Source organism: Diabrotica undecimpunctata, chromosome 7 (assembly GCF_040954645.1).
Source record: "Diabrotica undecimpunctata isolate CICGRU chromosome 7, icDiaUnde3, whole genome shotgun sequence".
In the NCBI taxonomy this organism is placed as follows: domain Eukaryota; kingdom Metazoa; phylum Arthropoda; class Insecta; order Coleoptera; family Chrysomelidae; genus Diabrotica; species Diabrotica undecimpunctata.
Window position 1 is genome coordinate 159,128,527 of NC_092809.1, and position 26,104 is coordinate 159,154,630.

General features: G+C 31.6%; 1 protein-coding gene across 2 annotated transcripts in view; it reads right to left on the bottom strand.

Annotated features, from left to right (window-relative positions):
* LOC140447061 (ras-related and estrogen-regulated growth inhibitor) overlaps window positions 1-26,104 on the bottom strand; it is a 110,786-nt gene that overhangs the window by 1,438 nt on the left and 83,244 nt on the right. For both annotated transcript variants that reach the window (XM_072539649.1, XM_072539648.1), the window contains exons 2-4: window positions 25,416-25,472; window positions 20,160-20,233; window positions 3,066-3,230 (exon numbers count right to left, since the gene is read on the bottom strand). In XM_072539649.1, coding sequence (XP_072395750.1) covers window positions 3,066-3,230; window positions 20,160-20,233; window positions 25,416-25,472 — 296 coding nt within the window. The remainder of the gene's footprint in view (window positions 1-3,065; window positions 3,231-20,159; window positions 20,234-25,415; window positions 25,473-26,104) is intronic.

A 26,104-nucleotide genomic window follows, 5' to 3' on the forward strand; every position in this document is an offset into this window, starting at 1 on the left:
TTTAAAGCTCTGACTGGTATCCTTATTTGCAGATATTGTTCATCGAGACGCCTTTATATAGTGTTTCTACTAATTTGAAGATTATAAACATTTGTCACTTGTATTTGTGAATGTCTCATTGTGAGAAAACGTTCTCTTATAGCACGAAGCCTGATAACCTGATCTTGTCGTGGTGTAAGTTTTTCTCTTCCTTATCCACGCCGTTTCGTATGGTCCTTTGTTTCTTGAAAACGTTGAATGACTCGTGATATTGTAGTATGAAATATCCCTAACCTCAAGTAGCCTATTTTACGATAACTTAAGCCTACATCAGCTAAAGTAATTTCCTAAACACGTTCATCTTGACTCAGATTTATGAAATTGAATGTTAAATTTTTACAATTCAATAAAGTCACGTTACGCTTTGAACGTACTTTTCTTTTTTGATAATAAAGATATCGAAGATTTTTTTACGAAAATGTTGGAAAAAAATTTAACTTTTTTAAAGTATTAAGATTAAGATGTAGCATTTGCTTTAAGTAAATTCCACAGGGTGATGCAAAATAAGATGAAAAATCAAATTTATTTTTACATCCCGTATCTAGGTGAAATGTTAACACTTCCCAGAATACAATAATACCGTAATTACATAGAAATAGGTCTGCAATTAGCAAAAAAATTTATTTAAATCCAATTAAGGATACATAAGAAAAATAGCTTAATAATTATGGTAGAGTTGAGGTCGGGCGTTAATTTTGGAGAGTAAAAAATCACGCAATGCTTTGAACATACTTTTCTTTTTTGATAATAAACGTTTCGTAATGATTTTTTTACCAAAATCTGAAGAAAGAATAAAGCGATCTTAAAATATTAATAACATGTAGCGTTTGTTTCTAATACATTCCACCGGGTGTTGCGAAATTAGATAAAAAAACACAACTTTATTTTTACACCCTGTATATAAGTAAAACGTTGACATTTCTTAAAAAACATTAATACAGTCATTAACTAGAAATATAGAAATATACCTACAATGTGAAAAATAAATCATGGAAATCCAATTAAGGGTTCAGAAGAAATATAGTTTTAAAATCATGGTCCATTTTAGGTGGTGCGTTAATTTTGGAGAGTAGTATATATATATATATATATATATATATATATATATATATATATATATACAAACCCACAAGTTTATTAGGGCTGCAATCAGAAGGTTGGCCGAGATGTTAGAGAAATACTCCTTTTTGTCGAGCTTTCGGAATGGTTTTATTTCTTTTTCAAGACATAGTCGTTGAGATTATTTATAATAAACTTTGACACTCAAACATTAAAAACACAAATTTAAAATATAATATTGGACAATACATTCTAAAAATTTTGGTCAGGATAGTAAAACTTAGTTTATTTCATGACACATTTTGATGGTCTATATAGATAATATGACAATAGAATGACAATGATGACAAAATAGATATTTATGGTATCAGTGTTGAAAAAGTAATGGAAATACAATACCTGGGAATTACACTATCCAACAATAAAGAGTTGAACAAAGAAGTGAGAGATTAAGTACAAAAAGCAAATAGACTGGCAGGATGCCTTGGTAACACTATATGACCAAATAGACAAATTAATACTGAGATGAAGTCAAGAATTTATATATGCCTCACAAACAAGACCCGACATAGACTCAACGCAAAGGCTACTGGAAACGGCAGAGATGAGAGTACTGAGAAGAATTACAGGAAATACGATGAGAGATCAAAAGAGAAGTGAGGAGATTAAGCAGAACGGAAGAAAGCCTTATCGTTAAAATAGCAAGAGATAAGTCAGCAATCAGCAAAAGAACTAGTTATAGGACGACCGCGCAACATATGACAGCCTTCAGATTGACAGCGGGAGTGAAAAGGTATTAATCCCCCAATGAAAAAGCAGAATTGCTTATAAGGAGAAAGAAGAAGAATAATATTGCTCAGATATTTTTTGATTGAAAAATGACCAGAAAAAAAGATTGAAAAATGACCAAAAAAATTGGGCCTTATAACTGAGAAATTAAACATTTTTACATATTTCTGTTCAAAACTTTTTTCTTATTCATTTTACGATAAAAAGTAATTTAAATAAAGCTGTAGACAATTTATTTTTTTACAGAAAATGTTAAATACAATTTTCTGTATGGTTGTTAGTTTCCGAGATACAGCGCAAAAACCATTGTGTCCCCTTATTCTAATATGGCGAATATTCAAGGGACCAATCAACTTTGAATCGCTGTAAAATCCAAAGAAATTGATGAAATTAAACAAATTTGTAGTGAATATGATTCTTTAAAAACTACCTATAATATTGCTATGATATCATTTTATTGTAAAATGACCAGAAAATTTGGTTCAAAGGTTCAAAAAAATTTGTTCCAAGATTTTTACTTATTTTAGTTTATAACTTTGTTATTCTCCATTTTTTATGATTAAAAGCTATAGCAATAAACTTGTAGAAAATTTAATAACTTAATTATTTATTCTAACCTCCACAACAAATCAAAAAAATTGAATTGCGCCCTCTTAAAAATGCAACCCTAATTTAACTTTTCAATGGACTAAAATATTTCTTTATAAAAATCCTGTCCACCCGAACATAAAAAATGCTCAAATCATGAAGTAAATTCTAAAAAATTTAAAAGAAAAATCCTATTTTACAATAATAGTTTTTACTTCATTGTAACTTTTTTTAAATAAATTCTGATTTGTCCCATGTTGCTTTATTGCTAATTAATGCTGTTTCTTTATTTTTATTAATCTTAATATTGTTCTGAAGCTGTTTTCTTGTGGCATTTTAAATTAATTAATATTTAAATGGGAATAAGCCACAATTAAAGGTTAAAATACATTTATTGACGTTTCAATTTCCACTTCGGAAATCGTTCTCAAAATACAAATCGTTTGTATTTTGAGAACGATTTCCGAAGTGGAAATTGAAACGTCAATAAATGTATTTTAACCTTTAATTGTGGCTTATTCCCATTTAAATATTAATTAATTTTATTAATCTGTTAAATTTTTATGTAAGATATTTTTTTTTTAACTTACCATATCATTCTTATTTCCAACAATATAAACAGGAATGTTAGAATCCGTTATAAGAGCTTCTACTCGCTTTAAATAATTAATGGAACTTCTATCTGTGATTGAATAAACTAAAAGGAGACCATCTGCCCAACTAATTGTATCCGATGATGGAAGGTCATCATCAGTCTGAAAAAGAGATAAATTTTAAAAAATGTAATAAGATATGTAAATAAAACATTCCAATTATTCTAACAACTATTTCAAATATGTATAATAAACATAACTGGAAATAAAGTCGTTATAAATTTTGTAGGTATGCAATTTTGATTTCAAAATTCGAGTTTTGCTAAAACATAATTGAAGGAAATATTTTGATACCATTTATTGATTTATTTATTACAAAATTTATTTATCTAAAAATATTCTACATATGAAAGCTTGATTAAAACATCACCTGTTGGTAGTAATATACTAGATGCCTTTTCTGTAATTTTGTGATTTGGTTTAATTGTGAGTATTAATCTAAAAATAAACGGAACAATTATCGAATTTTATTCCACATAATTTTTTTTAAGATAAAGTCGCATCCACCTAATTGTTATTAGCGACGGATCTGTACAATTTTTACAAGTATAGGTATATTACACGGTTACAAAAAAGATTTTTTTACAAAATAGTACTAAAAAGTAAACATTTTTACATAAACAAAAAAAAATTTATACAAAAAAAATTAAATCTTATGGAACACATCGATAGCTTTTAAATAATCTATTAAGTTCTTTGAATAACTATTTTGACCTAACAAAACTAATAAATTTTAATCTATATTATAAAGAGCTTGTTGATGTTTGTATTTGTAATAGTCAGATATGTTAAGATATGTTAAAGTCCTTGATGGCTTTCAAAATAATGGGTTGTTAGTAAAAGCTGCGTCTTTGCGACATTCTACACCCATAACTGCATTGCAAAGTTATGTCAAAAACTCAAACATGTTAATGATATATAAAATATACGGGTTGGTTTAACCTCTAACTACACAGTAAGAAACATATTTTCTCGTAAAGGGAAAGACCAGTACTCTAACTATTTGCAAACTTGTGTCAAACTGCACCATTGCTTGACTTCAAAGAACTTGCGCCAACTTGCTTACGTATTGAGGGTTAATAATAAGAACTTTCACTTTAATGGGACCAAAATAAAATTGCTGCAAAATTTTGGTTAACCAAATTTCTAGAAAAAAATCCTCTCTCAATTGGATTTGTAAAAGCTACCTCACTAAAACGAGCAATGGGTTTTAATAAAATTGTTTTACAAAACATTTTCGCCAATTGTAAGCAAGTAATGGATAAGTATAAATTTCGTTTTAGCAAAATATACAACGAGAACGAAACTGCTTTAACCACAGTATAAGAAGCAAGAAAAGTTATACCTATGAAATGTCAAAAGAAGGTCGGGCAAATAACTTTCGCAGAAAGGGGCACTTTGGTTTTTTCTTTTGGACCAATTAATGCAGATGATAACACAGTTCCTCTACTTCTAATTTTTCCTTCATGTGTTTCAAATGGAAGTATGGGAGTTGCATCACCCTCTGGGTGGATAACAACAGAATTATTAAATGATTAAAATATTTTATTTCCCACATAAATCCGACTGAAGACTTTTCGACGATTCTTTTAGTTAATGATAACTACAACAGCCACATTCCTTTGAAAGCAGTAAAGCTGGCAATAGAAAACCATGTAGTTTTGATTATCGTTCCATAGCTACATACATACAAGAATACAAGCCATAAGCTTTAACCTTTAGACATAACCGTCGTGGTCAACTTAAAAGCCATTACAGTACTGCGTGTAAAACCTGGCTTACAAATCATCCCGGTCAGCGCATTACTATATATGATGAACTTATTTTCGATGACAATGACTATATTCCTTCGACTGTAACAGACATTCCTTTTAATAACGACTCTATAATAAATAAAAAGTAGCAGTGTATAGCAGTGTCCCTTGAGGATGAATCCCTAAACTGAAAAGAGACAACCGTCTACAAGCAAATTAGAAAATACGCCCTCTAAGCGGTTTATCAGCCTTGAAGTCATTAAACCTTTCCCAAAATCAGAAAAATTAAAAAACACACGAAAAGAAAAAAGCAGATATACCCAAATATTGACAAGTACGCCGATTTATAAAGATATTAAAAAAGAGCAAAATAAAAAGAGAGCCAGAAAACATACTCTCAAAAATCAGCGACTACAAAAAAGAATTGATCCCAATAGCATAAAAAAAATCGAAAATACTCGTATTTTGGCCAGTAGCAATCTCAGAAAATTTAGACTCAAGCAATTTGGAGCTTACTGACTCTGATGAAATAGATTGGACTGTAAATAAACAAAAAATGGAAGGAGTTGATGTCGGAAGTTTCGGTCTTGTTAAATTTGTGACAAAAATACATTTAAAATAGTGTGTTGGAAAATAAACAAAGAATAAAAATGATGGAAACGAGTTCCTTTTTGAGACATCGTGAAGATAATAAATTTGCCTATCCAGATGTCCAAGATGAATCTGTTGTATCTGAAAGTGACATTGTCATGCATCTTGCAACACCCATCACTTCAGGAGGAACTACAAGAACACAAAGTGTTCATTATTTCTCAGTTGATTTTTTCTTCTCTAGTCTATATAAGTTACATAAATGTTTTATTTTATTATATTATTTTTTGATTAAAAAATTTTCATTAAATATTTTTTAACATTTTTGGCAGTAAATTAATTTTACTTAAAATATTTAAACAGTGACCTCTGTAGGGCTATCGGAATGGCCACTCTTGGATCCTAGGATTCGACAGTAACCCCTATTACATTTTTTTTAAAATCGTTTTAAGTTTTCTTTTATAAAATATTTGTTTGTCTGATATTTTAGAGCATAAAATTTTATAAAGTATATAATATTTATGGCCTCAAAGAAGATATCGACAAAAAAAAGTGGCCATTATAGGGCGCTCTTTCCTAAGCAATTATTATTTATTTTACATACTCAAGCATGTGGACTACTAGTCCACAAATTAATATTTATAATAATTAATTTGGACAACAAATTATTTTGGCCTAGAAGTACCTGTTATATTTTTACAGTTTCTTCATTTCAAACGCATAGTTTAAAAAATGGGTATAAGGTTTACTTATTTATTTTAATTGAGGACAGAATGGCGTCCAATATTGTTTTCACCTTTTTTTTTTCATCATTTTATTAATTTTTTGTCATTTTCTCGTATCTTGCTAAAACTAGTAACATTAAATTATCTTGTCCAAGTCCAATATTGATACAAGATAGTGTCGTTTTATAGTTAGTATGTGATATCCTCCAGATAATTTTTAGTTTCAGCAGTTAAAATCCCTTAAAAAAATGTGGTTACACAAGACTCCCAACGTGTGAGGCTTTATAAACCTTATTCGATAGTCAAATAAGTCAGAAAACAGGCAGCTGATTGACTTGTGTCTCTTTGTCAATTATTTTCTGATTTATTAATATTTGACACAATGATCAATTATATCCTCAGATTTAATAAGGCTTATAATTGTAGAATAAGCAACTTAAGGCCGCGTATCCCATTTAAAATTTGATTTTAGAAAATATATAACTTTGTTTACAATAAAACTTCAAAATCTGAATCTCAATGGTCCGTCGTTTCATGGTAGATTGTCCTAAACTTAGTAACGAAAGAGACAAAAAAACACTCAATACCTGACAATATCGGACATGACAACGAAATCAATATCCTTAACAAATTATAAATTAGTTTTAAGTTTCATAGATCTTAATATTATATAATTATTTTTTAATTAGTATCAACACTACTAAAATTGTAATTAACTTTGTAATTTTACCCTTAACCCTTTACCCTAATAACCTTTAGTGTTTTATGTGCACATTATGTAACGCTAAGAACGTTTTGCTGGAGCAGCAGTAATTATTCTTTGTCTTCCTCTTCCTCTTTATAATTAAATCTGCTTGTTCATTAGCCGATTAATACCTCTATGGAAGGTTGTCACTCCATCTTTTGCGCGATCGCTCGATACTTCTTCTGCCGATTGGTGATTATCTCTTGCCATTTTGAATATGCGGATTTCCTCCATTCTACTTATGTGGATATTCCAATCTTTTTTTCATTTTTTGTGTCCATTCATTTATACATTGTAAGTTACATTTTCTTCTAATGTCTTCTACTTCTCTTTCGATCTCTCAGCGTATTTCCTGTAATTCTTCTCATTACTCCCATCTCTGCCGTTTCCAGTAGCCTTTGCGTTGTGGCTGTGTCGGGTCTTGTTTCTGAGACGTATATCATTATTGGTCTTACACTGGTTTATAAATTATTGACGTCATCTCAGTGTCAAGATGTCTGTTTCGCCATATAATGTTATTAAGGCATACTGCCAGTCTATTTGCTTTTTGTACTTGATATCTCACTTCTTTGTCCAGGTCTACGTAGCTAGCCAGTGTAATTCTCAGGTATTTTATTTCCATTACTTGCTCAATACTGATGCCATCAATTTCTATTTTACGTCTGGTTGGTTCTTTGCTGACTACTATTGTTTTAGTTTTCTGAGATGAAATTGTTATATTAAATTTTTTTGCTCTTATGTTAAATCTGTGGACCAGTCTTTGCAGACTATCTTCATCTATCAATATTGCGTCGTCTGCGTAACAGAGTATTTTGATTTCTTTGTTTCCCAGTCTGTATCCTCTTCCTTTGTTAACGGTTTTGATGATTTCATTCATGATCAAATTGAAGAACATGGGACTCAATAAATCCCTTTGTCTTATTCCGCTACCCAGTTCAATAGTTTCTGTAAGTTGTCCATCTATTCTTCCATTTTGTTGTTTTGGTAGATGTTATCGATAGTTTTTATAATATTTAGGATATTTTCTCTATTATACAGAAGATGGATTACATCTTTGAGTCGTACTCTGTCAAACGCTTTCTTTAGGTCAATGAGACAAGAAATGCTGGTCTAATATACTCTAGTGATTTTAATTACGTAATTTGCTTATAAGTATGCTATAGTATATATAGCTATTATAAGTATATAAACTTATCCTCTGATTTATTAACACTTTTTTAGACTTTTTTATTGATAGTACAATTTTATAATTATTGTCAATATTTTGTTCAACTGCTAACCTTATTCTCGGTTTTATTAGCAATTGTAAAATTTTAGTTACTAGTTGTATGCCTCTTGTGTTTTAGTTGACATGTATATCAGGTAAGCTTTTTTCTTTTCTTTAGATTTTTCCTTCACTTCTGTACAAAACTATGGAGTTCTTCGCCTTGGGAACGATTTATTTTTATTTATATTTCTTTCAACAAGAACCTCCTTGGCCGAGGCTAAGATATTAGACTTAATTTTTGCCCAGCTTTCTTCGACTCCATCACTTGCTGTGATATATGTATTTCTGCTTTTTTCGGTTATTCTTTTTTGAAATAGGTATCTTGTGGAGTCATCCTGTAAGCTTTCGACTTTAATCTTTGTGGTGTATTCTGGTGTTTTGTTATCACATATAAGTGTTTTCATTCGGATTTTGCACAATACCACTTTATGATCGCTTTCTATTTCTGCTGATGTTAGTGCTGTTACATCCAAGATTTGAGAAGGCTGTAACTCTCTATTCGATAGAATATAGTCTATCATAGATCTTTGTCCTCTACTGTTTTCAGAAGTGTATTTATATTGTTCTTTGTAAGCGAAAAATGTATTATTAATACGTATCTCGTTTATGTTGCAGAGGTCCGTCAGAAGATCTCCGTTTTCATTTCTGATATTTCTGATATTCATCTTTAAATTATTCATCGTTAAATTATTGAGCATAAAAAATCGAGGATCGAATCTTATAAAAAAATTCATGTTTATTGGTTCGGTATTAGTCCCTTGGTAACCTAGCCGTTTGGGTATAATAAGCCACTCTGTGTAAACCTAATAAAGCCGATCTTTCTTCAAATGTTTACTGCTATTTACTATAAATATCTGAGAATGCATTAGATTCTATCAAACTGTAGTAAATAACGCGGTCCGCGTATTTTCACTGTCGGCCAATAATGTTGACAGTTATTGACTAGTCTTGTTTCTCTTTATTTCAATGTTAGCTGCAATTACTAATAAATTCGTATATTTCAATTGGTACCATAAGCACTTTACATGTAAATGTTTACCATACATTTTCGGGTTTTAAAGCAGTAGTTATTAAAAACCAATAAAAAATATCTACTAACAATAACAAAAATATGTTTTAGTAGCTTTTAAATATTTTACTCGTTAAAAATAATTCAGGTTGATATGTCTCTGCTTCTAAGATCAAAGGTTTAATCCTTTTGAATTATTTATATGTCCTTGTTGGCGAGCATGTCTTATTTTTATGTGGTACACACAAAATAAATTACATTAACAACTGATATACATAAAATTTTAATAGATTCCGATTTGTGTATATTCCCATCGTCGCGCTGTCATATGAAAAACAAAAATTGTGTTTCACATTTTAATAAAAATTGGAGCTCCCTAACATTCTATATAACCAATTTAAATAGAATTTGTTAATCTGCTGCTAAACAAAAACTTAGACCGAGAGAAATCGCGGTATCGACTGTATCATGAGGGTGTCCCAAAAATGAATAAGTTAAAGAAGTTTATTTATTCAAAAATAGGAGAAGCCTTAATATACACAGAAGTAATCAATTCATAACGTTAATATATAATAGGTAAAAATAACAATTACACTTAAAAATATAGTACCTACACTTATTAAAAATATAAAACATGTTAAACAATAATATATAATATAAATACACTGCTAAAAATCAACTACCTAATTATTGGTGCTTTTAATATGGTCCATTAATTTGCTTTTAAACATTTGTAAAGATAAACAACTTTTTCAGGAAACTTATTAAAAAGATCAAAACACTTAAACAACAAAGAGTTTTTTAAAGCCATTTTTCTTTTTGTTTTCTCAATATGTAAATTGCAATTACCCTGAGTAGGATAATCGTGAATATCACAACTCCGCGTAATATATTCACAAAAGTTAAGCAGAGGCCAATTAGTTAAAATTCAATAAATGAACATCATTGTAAGGCAAAAGGCCCTTTGTTGTACTAAAACCCATTGCAGCATGTTAAGGATTGTTGCTATAGGTGTATATCTGCTTCCACCAATTATGATTTTCATTCCACGATTTTGTAATTTTTGCTAACTGGGCTGACTGATTTAAATTGAAGAGAAAAATAACCGATCAGAAAAAATCGTGAGCACAGACTGAGGTTAAATAATTTCATTAAAAACTTTAATTTTAGTTGAAACTGACAAATTTTCAGATATTATTGAAAAAAAGTATAGTTTTTTAGGAATATTTTTTAATAGATAATTAAAATGGTCATTAAAAGACAATAAATTATCTAGTTGAAAACTAAGGTACTTAATTGTTGTGATGATTTCTATTTTATCATTGTCAATTTAAAGATTAATAGTCTATCTAATCTATCTAATTAGCCTTCTTCGGTCCATCTTTGGACATAGGCCTCCCCAATCCTTTTCCATTCTTCTCTGTCTGTCGCTATAGTCATCCCCCTAGAGCCCACGTGCTTCTTGATATCATCTGCCCATCTCATTTGGGGCCTTCCTCTGCTTCGTTTATATTCCCACGGTCTCCAACTTATAAGAATTTTGTTCCATCGGTCTTCTTTTTGTCTTATATTGTGTCCTGCAAATCTCCATTTTAATTTTGCAACTTCTTGTCTAACATCCCTCACTTTTGTTTTCTCTCTTATCCACTCGTTTCTCTTTTTATCCATTAATCTTATGTGCAACATTTGTCTTTCCATTGCTCTTTGGGTTTTTATGATTAATGGTATTTATATCAATATTTGAGTATTTACATTTAGTTGCTATTATCAGAGTCTTTGTCTTTAAAACATTTAACTTTAGTTTGTTGATCTAAATATCTATTAGAAGACTGTAATGCCAAATTCATTTTAGATACAGAATTTTCTAAGTTTGAATCAAAAGAGGCAAGTAGTGTGTCATCTGTAGTAGATCTTTGGATCTCTTCTTCGAAGTTTTATATATAAAAGTATTCGAACGTTTAAGACTTACATATTTGTACCAGTGGTTATACGTTTTTTTCGTTCCACCGTAACCAACATAGTTTTTTTTTTGGTGTGCTCCCTGTTATACAAACGAAAGATTCTAAACCTATGAATGTTTTTTTGGTGGTAAACCAAGTAGGTAAACTTTTTCGTTTTCTTCAATACCGGTACACTAGTGGCCAAAATTCTGGAAACTTTTCAAACATTTTAGTTTTGTTATCAGCATTCCTCTTTTTCACAAGACTTATGTTATTTATTAGTTTATCTATAATTTTATTACATCGTTTTATGCTTCTACTTAATATTTAACATCTATTTTAAGGGAGAAAATCCTCTAAAAATTTAAAAATAAATAAAACAACAGCCGTTAGCTATTAGTGGATATATTTAAAAAAAATGGTACAATGATTATTATCAACAAAATTAGTATTTGGTAGGATAACCTTTGTTTTTTAGGACAGACTCAATTCTGCGAGGCATGGAGTTGACGAGACGAGCCAAATCTTCTGGTGTAATAACTCTAAACCAGTTTTGAATAATGGCTTCTATCAGTTCTCTCTTGTTGCTTGGGTTTTGGCGTGATACTAAGAATTGACCATAAATTTTCAATTTAATTTAGATCGGGACTATTTCCAGACCAAGGCAGAACAGTAACATCATGGTTTCTCAACCATTCCATGGAAGTCTTAGCCGTATGACAAGGCGCTCCATCCTGCTGGAAGATGCATTGTTGGGCATCCCCTTCGAACAAATCTCTGATAGTCGGCAGCAATTTGGCTTGCAGTATCTCTTCCTGATATTTTTTTGCATTAATATTGCCCTCTATTACTGCTAAACGTCCAACTCCATTAGTGGTCATGCAAGCCCATACCATGACACTCACAGGATGCTTCATAGTGACCGTAGTACACTGTGGCAAAAGGTCTTCTCCCGATCGGCGGCGAACAAACTTCACTCCGTCACTCCCAAAGATCGAGATTTTGGTTTCATCACTCCAAATTACTTTACTCCATTGTTCTTCTGTCCACCCCCTGTGTGCCAAAGCCCAATCAATGCGTTTTTGCCTCTGTATTTGTTCAGGAACGGCTTTTTTCTAGGAATTCGTGCTCGCAATCCATTTTCACACAACTTTCTTCTGATAGTGCGGTCCGATATTTGTAATCCAGTTGATTTGACAATACTGTTAATATCTTCTGCGGATCTGCGACGATCTTCTAAAGAAAGTCGGCATATTCTACGAACATCGTAGTGACTAACTTTGGGTTTTCTGCCAGATCTTTTTGCTGATTTTGTCGTTCCACGTTTGCAAACTTTCATTACACTTGATTTTGTGGCGCCACCACCCAATTTGTTTGCTATTTCTTAAGTGTAACCTTCTTCTCGAAGGATAATTGCTTTGGCTCTCTTTCCTGGCGACCAGTCAACACTTTTGGGTTTCTGGTTGCCATTTTAGTTGAATTGACGCTGATGAATTCCTCTCCGACAATTAAACAATATCACCTTAGTAACAAGTACCTGATGTCACTAATAAACACTGGAAGCCACACGAAACTGTACTAAAGGCCACCTAATCGCTTCCAGTTGGGTTGTTGACTGACTAGCAAAACCTTGACGCAATACAGTATTGCCAATGTTGCCATTCACAAATCTCGGATTTTCAGCGTTTCGCTTCAATCTGGTTCCATATTTTATTAAATAATAATGTTAATAAAAAAAGAGTAAGAAATACATAAAATATTATGCAGGAATATAAAACAATAAAATAAAAATGTAATTGTAATGGTAAACTATATAAATCATGATCATGAGACGAGTCTTGCTAAAAAAACGATAATTTTTGTAAAGTTTCCAGAATTTTGGCCACTAGTGTATATCCAGGCATCCAGAGTAAACTTACTTTGTTACTTTTTCCAATCCAAATCATATTCTGCAGACAGTTCCAAACCGACTAAGAGTCAATTTGATTTGTTTTCATTGATTTTAATGCTGCCTGGCTATACGATATAGTTTTTATAGATCTGCCTGCAGTTTTTATTTATTAGTACCTGCAGGCACAACTTTACAGCATAAATTTCTGTTTGAAAGATAGTGATTAACTAGGTTTTCACGAAGCCTTAGCCTTGGTTTCCCTTCTTGTACTTTAGTTCTTACTTCTTCTATCAGTTTTAGAGTACTCTGTATACAAACATTGATCTGCCACTCTGAGATTTATTTATTCGACTACCATTTGCCCTTTTTTGGAAATATGATTTTTCGAAATTACGTTTAGGTTGCATTGCATCTGATACCATATTTCTGGATAATTTTTTATTACCTCTTCAGTTTTGGTCTCGGTATCCTTTTGCTCTGCTTCCTGGCCTTTTTCGGACTTCTGTATGTACTGATCTGAGAGAGGTCAAGTATGAACTGAAGATGGTTAAGGAAGTGGACATCATTCCTGTTATGATTAAGCATGCTTCTTGTTGAAGCTTACAGACGGTATTTTGTGAGCATTTAGACCACCATATTATATACCATATCATATAGACAATATATCTGTTTGGGTTTTATACCCAATGATTTCCCAAATATTCTTCGATACGTCATAACAGAAAGATTTGCTTTGTTAGATATTTGTTCCAAATAATTGGTGGTCCATCTAAGCCGCTTTTCTAGTGTTACACGTAAATATTTTACCTCATTCGCTTCTTTGACAGTTACTTCATATAGAGTGGGCATCAAAATGTTATCTAGGTTCCATTTCCTTCTAAAACTGACTACTACTCTTTTAGTAAAATTAACAGAGAGCGTTTCTTGTACGCCCACATAGAAATTACATATATTAAATATTCGTTGTAGTGTGCTGTCTACATCATTTTTATATTTTTCTTTTACCATAATTATTACTTATATTAACCACATAGGCCTGCAATTTCAATTTCAGAATAAGATTGATGTGTAATAGATTTGTTTTTTACTAATTATTATATCAAGTAGTGTATAGGCTAAGGTATCTTTATATAAAGCAACAAAATTCCCAAATATGCAGTATAAGTAAAAGTAAAAGTATTTAAAATATCTTTCTTCATGATCTTTTATGAAATATGTGGCACCGAATTAATATTTGTAAGCAACGTGTCAGGAAAATATCTGATGCCAACTTAAAAACGATGAAATTAAAATTATGTTTCAAAATATTTACATCAGTGCACCCAAAAAATAAACCTTGATTTTCCAAAACCATCTAATAAAAACAATAACGATGCAAAGGTAATTTCGAGGAAATATTTACGTCGGCAGGTCATGAAATACTTCAGAATCAGACGCAATAACATTTATACAATTTTTGCGTATCACAGAGTTTTTTTAACTTAAGTTTGAAGTTAAATATTCAAGAAGTTTTGAAAACAAAGTTTTCAGTGTTTTATTGTTACATACAATGAATTTCCATCAAGTAACGGTCGAATCCATCAATTAGTTGTTATTCTTTTAAAATACCGGTTAATATAAGGATTTTAGTTTTCCTTGGCAAGACCACTACTCTGGAATGGTGGGGAAAGTTTTAACCGGAAGACGGTTAATCTGGCACTACTCTGCAGTCTTCTGGTCCAGTATCTTACTCAGCCGAAAGATGTCAGGGTGTCCTCCGTGACGTTAGAAAGATTAAAAAATATTTCCCTCACCGTTGCTACCAGAAGTCAATAAATACTTTCTTAGGCTCATACGGGAATCTGCCAATACCACAATTTAACAAATCTGGAAAAGAATAGTTGTTTAAAGCCAAAGTCGCATATTTGCTGAGGTAAAAATCTTGTTTTGTACGTATGAATCTTGCCAAATAAGTCCCACTCTTTTGTGATTATTCGGTATACGACCATTTTGTAAATATCTTCTGTTTCTTAACATTATTACCACGACCTCATCACCCACTAACGTTTCAATTGACATAGTCAGATAATTTAACAGTATCAACAGGTCTCTAACAGTCGATTTACGAAAAAGTAAGGTAAGAGTAGCAAGAAATATTCTTCTTCTTGATATGCCGTCTACATGGAATAATTTGTCTACAGTCATGTTTGTCCAGTCTCGAATATTTAACAGCCATGACTTTCTCTTTGTACCTATTCCCTTTTTGTCATCGACTCTACCCTGCATGATGACCTGCAGAAGAATATATTTGCACTCTTGTTATATTCCCGACATTTCTGCAAGAGTACCGTCAATGCAAATAATACCTCTCTTGTACCCATGCCTCCTCTGAAGCCAAACTGCGTTTGATCCATCTGCTCCTCACATTTCTTGTAAATTCGGTTTTGAACAATTTTCAAGAGAATCTTTAAAGAGCGGCACATTGGGCTTATCAATCTATAGTCATTGCATGATTTGGGATTGTTGTTTTTTTTTTGGTAGAGGTAAAAATATCGATTTAAACCATTCCTCCGGAATGTTGCCCTCTACATAAATGTGGTTGAGAATTCGGGTAGGTCTCTTCATATTACCGTCATCTAAGGCTTTTAACAGTTCAACTGGAATTTGATCAGGACCCAGTGCTTTTCATTGTTTTATATTTTGTAGGGCATCCTTTACGGCTGAGGGTAAAATTACTTCAGTAAGTATTCCTCCATTATTATCTATTGTTATGAGTGTTCTTCTTTGTGTGGTGTTTCCTGTTCTTTCGTTATTTTATGTAAGTTTGAGGTATCATGTCATGTCGTGAGTTCTTCCAGTTCCTGGCATTTCTTGTTCATTCATTCCTCCTTAGCCTTTCTGATTTTATATTTGATTTTATTCTTGATGGTTTATATTTTTATTTTTCGTCTTTATTGTTGTATTTTCTTTGTTCAGTTATTAGCTCAACTATTTCCGGTGTCATCCAGTCTTTTTTGGTGGTTTTCTCTGCTTCGCCTAGGACCTCTTTTCCCGATTTTAGTATGGCTTTTTTCATATCTGACCATTACACGCTTCCTTCAGTTAATTTATTTACCTCTGCGTTGCTGTTGGCAGTTGTCATTTTTTATGTTTATTTTGGTGGTTTTAAGTTTTTTGGTTTTGGTTTTAAGTCCGTATCTGTATCTGCGCTTGGATAGGTTTTTGCACTTTGTACTCTATTACGAAACATTTTGTTAATCGTTATAAAATCTATTTGGTTTTTGATTATATTGTTGGTGTTATCTGTTGGAGAACTCCACGTGTATAATCTTCGTGAGGGTAGGTCGTAGTATGTATTTGTTATGACTATTTTTTTCTCCTGGCAGTACTGGACTAGTCTATCAACCCTTTCGTTTCTTCTACTTACCCCAAAATTTCTCACTATATTGCCAGTTTTTCATCGACCGACTTTAGCATTAAAGTCGCCCATAATTATTTTTACCTCCTGCTTCTTTATGTTTTTTGTTAACAGCTCTAAGTCCGCGTATAATTTTTCGACCTCAGCATCATTGCTACCAGATGTTGAAGCATACACGAATTAGATTTATGTTTATAGGTTTGGCTTTCAGCTGAAGTAGCATCATACGTTCGTTAAAGGGAATGAAATTTGTCACAAACTCTTTAGAGTTATTTTTGATAATAATACCACCACCATGGCTGTGTTCTCCAGTACTTCCTAGCAAGAAATAATATTCTTTATTATGATAAATCACACTCCTAATTGATATTGACCCCGGGAAAAATTCTTTTGGTTTAGATACATACTTTGTGATAATTGATAATGTTTTAACACTACAGATATGATTTTTAAGGTTATAAATTTATTTTGCTGAAATATATCCCTATTACAACTGTACCGTAGCATCTTTCTCAAAAATGTTATTTGCTACTTATAAAAATATCCGCCAGTTTTTAAATAAGACTAAAGTACTGAAAACATATTTTATGAAGCATTAACATTAAAAAATAAAAGAAATATTTCCCATTTAATTTTATCCAATTGTTTACAATAAATCTTTCTATTCAAGAATTGAATAAATCACAAAATTTTATATGCCTACAAAATATGTTACGTTTCAACGTCAATGTGTAGGTTTGAACTGTATCTTTCAATTTTTATTGATCAGAAACATATCAAAAAGAAACGTTTTAAGTGGCGGAATGTAAATATTATTGAATTAATGTTGGAGGAATCGATTTGAAATGTAAATATCAATATAGCGATTTCTTTTAAACTTAAAATTTTAAACAATGAACAGTTTTCAACGTACTTACGAGTGGTTTTTAAACGCAAACAAAATCATTTTATGTACATACGGAAACAATATTGTAATTTTTTAAGTAATTTTTCGGTACTTTCCTGGTTCTGAAAACAACTTTGTATTAATCGAATATAAATAAGTTCCATATATTATTTATGACAACCAAATATTTAAGTTCTTCTTGACTAGGATTACTCCTGTTTGTCTGCCTCTTATTCCGTTTTAGTCGTTGTTGACTGTACATTATCTTTCCACCTTATTGGCGGCCTTCCAACGGGTCTTCTGCTATACGGCTTGTTGTTTTTACAGATGTTCGCTAATCTATCTGGTCCCATTCAATTTACATGTTCGTTCCAGTTTTTTTTTCCCTACAACCCTGTGTGGGTCCTAGCCTCCCCAAGAACTTTTTTCCAGTCGTCCCTATCCATCGCCTTCCTCCGCCAAGCACGTATTTCCATATTTCTAATATCTTGATCTATGTTATCTAGGAATCTTGTTCTGGGTCTTCCTCTTCTTCTTTGACCAATAGGTCTAACAAAGAGCGTTTTTCTAGCTGAGTTGGTTTGCTCCATCCGCATTATATGGCCTACCCAGCTCAGACGTCCTATCTTAATGTGTTTTACGATATCTGGTTCCTGGTATATTCTATAGAGTTCGAAGTTGTATCGTCTTCTCCAGACACCATTTTCATTTATCGCTCCATAGATTCGCCTTAGTATTTTTCTTTCGAAACATCCTAACACGTTTCATTGCTTTTTGTCCAGGTTTCTGAACCATATGTTAGGACTGGGCGTATTATTGTTTTGTAGAGTTTTACTTTACTTTATTAATTATACTGCAATGATGAAATATCCTTTGATAAAATTTTCTTGAAGCAATATTGGCTAGATTTATTAAGGGAATTACTTCAAACTGTTGTGAGAATTTCTATATTTTGGGAAAATATAGTTTATATAATAAGTTTAAAACAGCAGATATGTAAAGCAAACATCTTTATCTATTGCAGTATATAAAATATCCTAGAACATTCAAAAACTGAATATCTAATGCCCGGATACCAAACAAATATTAGTCAGAATCTAAACTTAAAGAAATGAACCACACCACCAATTATGCAGAGCGTTTTGTAGAAGACTGTTGTTTTTCAGTTTAAGATAATACTTATAATTATCCATATGTCTATTAAAAGTTTCTAATTAGTGGTAGCAGTAAGTAGCAAATGGATATTAAAAATTGAATGTTAGCCGTTTATTAAACAAGCAAGATTACACGACTGGGCCAGAAAACAGATTTAAGTTGTATTTTAAAATAGATTTTATCTCTGTCAAATTTGCACTTTTGTGAAAAAAAGAAGTAAAAGTTAATTTTGCCGGGAATTTGGTTAGTTTGATCAGTATAGAAAATATTAGCTGAGGTTAATTATTATTTTGTAATTGTTGGATTGTTTTTTTTTTATTTTTACTCTTTTTAATGTATTTGCTCATTGTAGTTTGTTTATTTATGTTATGAGAACTGAATGTAAAACACAACATATACTAGTAATAATAGAAGCACCAGATATCAAATTCGTCACCATCAGACTAGTTTTAAAGTATACATTTGGGTTGGAATTAAAAGTAATATTTAGTAGATCCAGTTTTCCAATAATTTCCATTCATCCATCTTATAACTTACATTCGAGCCCTGGCCTTCCTCATCAAACCTCTTCATCTTGGTCTTTCTTGGTCTTCCAAAAGGTCTTTTCCCCTACATACTTGCAGTTTTGGAAACCTGTTTTCTTACCAGATACAGTATGGAAAGATAAGTCCAAGTAGAATAAATATAAACAATATAAGGGACATCTACATACCAAAATAAAATAAATAAGGCACGACAGAAAAACTAAAAGATTGAAAGAGAGAGCTCACGAGACCAAAAATGGGAAGAACAAGTATGAAAATACCGAATTTCTATAAAGAAAATAATAAATGCAATAAACCTGAAAATAAATTGAGTTAAAGGTATTATGGAAATACATAGAACTAGAAATAATCAAAACATCAGAAAAGACCTGTAAAGGTGAAAGGTGAAGTTTAAAATCGAAACAATAAAAAGAGAAATTATGAATCAAGCAGAAAATTAAAGGACATAAACCAAGACTTCTTAAAATAAATATTAGATCAAAGAAGATATATATCAGAACATCTGAAAGAAGCAAGAGAGGATAAACTGCCTACATAAGTAGCAACAGATTAAGAATTGATGAGGAACGGTGTACACCGAATAAATTTGAATATGGAAGGAAGCGAATAAAGAGTTTATTATTTGATAATTCGCCTAAGAAATTGTCGTATTTAGCCAATAAATTAACTATTCCTAAAAAATTTGCACTATTTGCATCACTAACTATTTCCCTATGTTCTCTAAATGGTATATTCATAAGCGCTAAATTTAAAATTATATCTACTATCCTAATTAAAATGTTTCTCCAAAAAGATTTTTTTCTTTTAAATTCACTCTCCGTACAACACTCTAAAGAGTTACATATATTAGACGATAAGATGGGGCCCCTGATATATTGGGGCCCTTTCGCAAGCTTCATGCCGCGGGGGCCTCTGTTACACCTCTGTGTATAAGTAGTGTATAAGTAGTGCTCGCTCCGCTCACGCGTTAAAATATCTCAATTGTTAATCGCCCTTATTAATACACTTGTTAAATAACTATTAATGGGAGTAAAAGCATTTGTTCGAATAAACAAACAGTAGTTTTAATTTATTTACTAATTAGTTTAAATTTACTTTAACAATATATTTATTTTTCAGAACTTACCTTCGGACACGTGTCCAATATTTCGTATAGTACTGGTTCATTGTCCACTAAAACTTCGTGTTTGTACCTAGTTTCTAAAACAAAATAAATAGTTAAAATTGTCTAAATCGATGTCTTTTAAACACTAACAAGTATTCGGAGAGACGGGCATACACAAAACAAAATAAACAAGATTTAAAAAAATATATTAATTAAAAAACGTAAGCAGTAGATTAAAACCAAAACTAATAAATCCGAGACCTATTTATTCCAAATTTTAAAAAATTTAATTATTATTACAGCATACAACTACATACAACATCATAAATAAATATTAATTAGCAAAACTCATTTTATTCGGGGTATTACCAAAAAGGTTTTTTCCCGACCTATCTTTAAACTTTCTTACGATTACATCTTACAATCTTACAATTCTTCTTTGTTTCATTTAAATTGGCAGTTTATGGTTGTAGTGAAAAATTTAAAAAAAAAAAACGTTAAAAAAGCGTCATAACGTTCAATTAATTTCACGCTTTTTATAACTTAATATATTTGATGAATATAATTAGTCCACACCTTTACCGAATATATAATATCAAGTCACCTTTGACTTTGACAGTATGTGAAGTCTAATAACTACACATAAAAATTAATGATGTGATGTCAAGATATTTGTCATTAGTTTAAATAATTTTATTTAATTAAATTAAGTAGTTGTTTGTGGTATTATGATCACCAGATTTAACCATATGGCTCATACTTCATCTAAGGTGAAAACTCACTCATACCAGAACTATTCTGTTGGCTATATTTAAAACACAGCACTTGTTTAGTCCAAAGAGCATACTAATATCATTTGAGATAGTTTCTTTAGTTTTTAGCATCTGATCCAGATGGTTTCGAGTCGAAGCCATTAGTTTCAAATCATCCATATACAGCAGATGATTACGATTCGCCTTCCCTTTTTGATGAATTCCGGAGTGGAAATTGAAATGTCAAGTTTTTGTAACTACAATATTTGCTTTGTAGATAGTATTTAGGAGTGTTATTCCCCGGTAATTAATACATTGATTTTTATTTCTTTTTATTTATTGGTACAGTTATCTGTTCACTTGGCATTGTTTCTTCTTCTTGTCAAATTATTTAAGTAAGCTTATGTAGTGATCTGTGCTGTGCTTCTACTCCGTGTTTAAGATACTGACTCTGCGGGTATACTATCGCTACCTGGTGCGTCAGTATTTTTGAGTTTTTTAATTGCCGGGTTACTTCTTGTGTTCTTTTTATATTTTTCTAGGTATAGTCTATGTTGCTATATTCCAAAGTCTTTATTAGTTAAATAATAATGTGGGTTCCAATATTCATTGTCCTTTGTTTTCATCCTGATCGTATTAAAAGATCCGTCCTTATCAGATGGATGTGTTTCGTTTTTATAATTGTTTGTTTTTTTTACAAGAAAGAATAGTTAGTTACTCGCTTAACCCTCATTCTTTCTCGTCCTGGACTTGATACCAGGAAACGAATTAATTTATTTAATAAAAGTTTATTTCTTTTCGAATACGTAGTATCTTAGAAATTTGACGAATACAAACAACTAGCTAAGACACAATTTTTTGTTTCAGTAATTTAAAACCTACATTTTTTAAAATAACAGCTAATATTGGAATTACAAATAAAAGTCTATTTAAAAAAATTCGGTTGCTTGTAAAGTCGGTTTTACGGGCGAAGATTTTACGTGACAACGTCTTTTTCTCGGTAGAATATTTATTAATATGAATATTATTAAATTGCACAATAGGAACAAGGAATTGAATGAAAATAAGAATTGCACAAATTTTAACTATAGAAATATATTTTGTCTACTAAAACATTGTACATGTAAACTTAAACTTAACTAATTTCTATTTGAGTGATTTTCACCGATTCAACGCGCCTAATTCTCTAGTGCTTTGCGCGCAGCGGACCGATCATGTTTGAGTGGGAGAGAGACGCAAGGCATTCGCCGGTCCAGCGGGCCTCTCTCTCGTTCGGTGACTCACTGTAACAGACGTGAGCGGGCGTTACACTTTTTCATGAATGACTCCGAGCCACAACCTATTTTAAGACGTTGTCACATCAAAAATAAAACCTTAAACGGTATTTGGAAAAACAATTATAAATAATGAAACTTCAAGTACATAATGTATTTGACCACTATATACATATGCATGATGAGGAAAATAATTATTGTGCAATTCTAAAAGTACATAACCTGTTGGAGCGTTTACATCCCATAGTTGTATAATTTTAAAAATTTGGTCTTTTATAAGTGCTACTGAACTTAATATAGATGTCGGTTAAGGTTTTAGTTTAAATACTTTATGATATCCGAAAAATCCTAATATGGTTTAGAAACTATATTTAAGAAGAAACAAGACGTGAATTGTATGTACATATTTATCGCTTGGACTGTTGGTAGGGTGTCCCGAAAAATCGCTTTTTATTTTTATTTAATACAAGACCTCTTGAAATTGGGCTAATTGCTCGTAAATTATCACAATAATTTAAAAAAAAAATTATAACATTATATCTTTAGGGTTCTACCGAACTTTAAAGTTTTGAAAAATTGTCATTGTACAATACTGCGTCGTATTATACGTTTCGTTAAAGTTTAGAGAATTCTGTAAACTTTGGTTACGTCAGATCTGCTTTGATGGTAGGAGGAAGACGAGTAGAAGGAAAAGGTGGCTCGGGGTGGTCGAAACGTCGTTCGACGTTCAACATCATTACAGTTGCGTTTGTTCTTGTGTCAAAAGCTGATTTTGTGATTTTTAAATCATGAGTTCTAGGCGTAGTGAGACTACTTGTTCTATAATGGGACCTTATAAAGAACTTGACGATCGACAGCTACCAACTATAAGAGATGTTATGAAATGTATTTTATTTGTGAAGAACGATTTTAAATTAAAGTATAATTTAAAGGATCCATCCAATTCAGAAATATATGCCATTGTTTCTGAAGAATTGATTATTATTTGGACAAAAGCTTCGATTCCAATCGTAACTAAGGAACGGATTATTCAGTTACTAAAATATTATTTCGAAAAGTACCTTTGTTTGACAAGACACCCCAAAAGCAAACGAAATAAGAGTTTTAAAAACAAAATAAAGTATTTTGTAGAGTCAGCTGAAAAGCTTTTCGACGTTGCTGCTTGTAAATGTATTTTTATTAAATCTTGTTCATGTTTAAAACATAAAAAAGTTCCCACCAATGATAGAGACTTTCTGTTGGATCAATGAAATGACAGGAAAATGGTTATAGGCGGTGTTGATAAGAAAGAAACTGCTAGATTCACGAAACGACAGCATAGAAAAATAGAAGAATCAATGAGGGCAACAAAAAAGTTGTGTGCTACTCAAACGACCGATTCTATATCAACAAATTGTGATGAAGAAGCAGTGCCTGACTCTTTCTCAATAGAGACACCGTCGACTTCCACGTTTAATAGAAATACGTCGCGGTTGCCAACAGTTGCTAAAGTCAGTGATGGATACGGTTTACCGATGCGATCTGCTGCTGCTGTTGCTTCTGCCGTTTTGGTTGACGTGGGTTTGGTTTCTACCGAAGATCTGACACTGTTTTTTGATAAAAACAAAATCCACAGAGCTGTATGTAAAGCCCGAAGAGATGCTTCAAAAAATGTTGCAGGTATTGTTGTAAATAGCATTTACTTTGATGGACGAAAGGACAAGACCCTAATAAATGAGAAAATAGGGAATCGTTACTATCGCAAAGAGAGTTTGGAAAAACACATCTCATTGTTATTAGAACCCAAATCAATTTATTTGGGACATACAACGCCTAGTCGTGGCACTGCAAATAGAATTTTTAGAGGAGTATTTGGAGAGACCGGTACAATGGTGATTGTACCGGTCTCTCCAAATACTGGTACCGGTACTGTGAATGGTAATTTGCCTGACTTGCCAAAAAATGTGGTTAATGAATTAAGTACAGATCAAAAATATCTATATAAAATATATCAAGCAGTAATAACCGGTTTCTGTACTCCTGAATTGGCAAACCGTCAACCTGGAAAAATGGCGCACTCCAGATGGCTTACTACTGCTAATCGTCTACTCAGACTTTATGTGAGTACGCTTAATCCATCAGAAAATTTACAATTGCTGGTAAAGTATGTTCTTAAAGTATATGCCCCGATTTGGTTCAGAATTAAGCAAAAAGCGTCTTATAAGGATGGAGCGAAGCATATTTTTTAACTAATTATGTACTCTCGATTTCTACCCAAAAATCTAAGATCTTTTGTGGATACCGTTATCGAAAGAAATGCTTTTTTTGCCCACCCAGAAAACTTACTTGTGAGTATGTTATTTAATGATAGAGATCACTTTAGGGAGCTGGCATGGCGAAGAATAAAAAAAGCTAGAGACACTGAAAGTAGCGATAAACGCAGAATATTTAAAACACCAAAAATTAACTTCTCTGCTAAAGATTACACCGATATTATTATGTGGCACAAATGTCAGGATTATCAGGTTACAACATCGCCAGTTTTTCGGCATATTTCTACTGAGGATCTTCACATCATGGTAAAAGATAAAAGCTTGGATATTTTTTACTTTCCCTGCTACACATAATCTGTGGATCTGTGGAAAGATGTGTTAAACTGATTACAGAGGCCTGTAGCCGCAGAATGTAACTCATGCTACTTCTAGAGATAGCTTTATCAGAACCAGGTTGGAGTCTCGGGCAGAAATGCCAAATTTTTGACACAAAAATAATTTATTATTATTAGTATTTTGAGAACGATTTCCAGTGGAACGAAGTGGAAATTGAAACGTCAATAAACGTACTTTAACCTTTAATTGTGGCTTATTCCCATTTAAATAGTAATTACTTTAAAATGCCACAAGAAAATAGCTTCAGAACAAAAATAATTTCAAATTTTAAGTTTTTTTCATTAAATATAGGATCTATTTTGTTTGTTAAGTTATTTTGAACCTTTTTTAATAATTTTAATAATAAAATATCTTTTAAATTTAATTTGTGTGTTATTTGAAGTATATGATTTAGGTCTGTACAAACGTAAAATTTACAAAACTTTAAAGTCTAGTAGAGCCCTGAAGGTGACATGCTAGCGTATTTATTTTACATTTTTCAGAATCTCTAGAAAATGTAGCTCAAAAAAATTTTTTTATGCAAAGACGGGACACCCTACTGTAAGGGGCTAGCGAAACCGGCAATTTATAAAGAGTTTATACACAAAAAACTTATCAGCTTACCTGATTGATGGTCATATTCTCCTATATATCGCCTCGTTAAAAACCGTACAGATAGTGCTAAAAATAAAATAAATATCTTTAGAGTTTACAAAATGTTTGTTTTGTAATGAATATATAGTATAGTATAGAATATGTCTTTAGAGAAGGCATCTGAAGAGAAGGTTTAAGGGCTCGCCCAGGCGACAAATTGTTTAAATTTTTTTAACCAATTTTTTTTAACAAAGAATTGTAATAATCAATTTTTTTAAACGGACCATTTTTTTATTGTTTTGGATTAATCTGAACAAAATAGGTAAACTTGATCTTTTTCGAGTTATAAACAATTTAAAATTAAAACAAACGCAAAATTATTTACTTTTAGTGATTGACACCTTTAATTTCAGGAAAAAAATGCCTAAAGTACAAAAGAAAATCAAATATACAAAAAAATATAATGAAGAAATTCTTCAAGAAGCTTTACGGGAAATAATTAATGGTATGCCAAAGGAGACGGCAGCAGTTAAATATGGGATACCCAGAGCTACTCTGCAATTTAGACTAAGCGACAATTAAATCCAAATGCCACAAAAATTCTTCAAGCTGCCGCCGTCTCTAGTTTCAAGCCACTTAAAATCGCGTGGAAAAGAGCTTTGTTAAATTGGAAAAGACAAAATCCATTTGATCAACTAAATAAGAGTAACTTTGCTCCA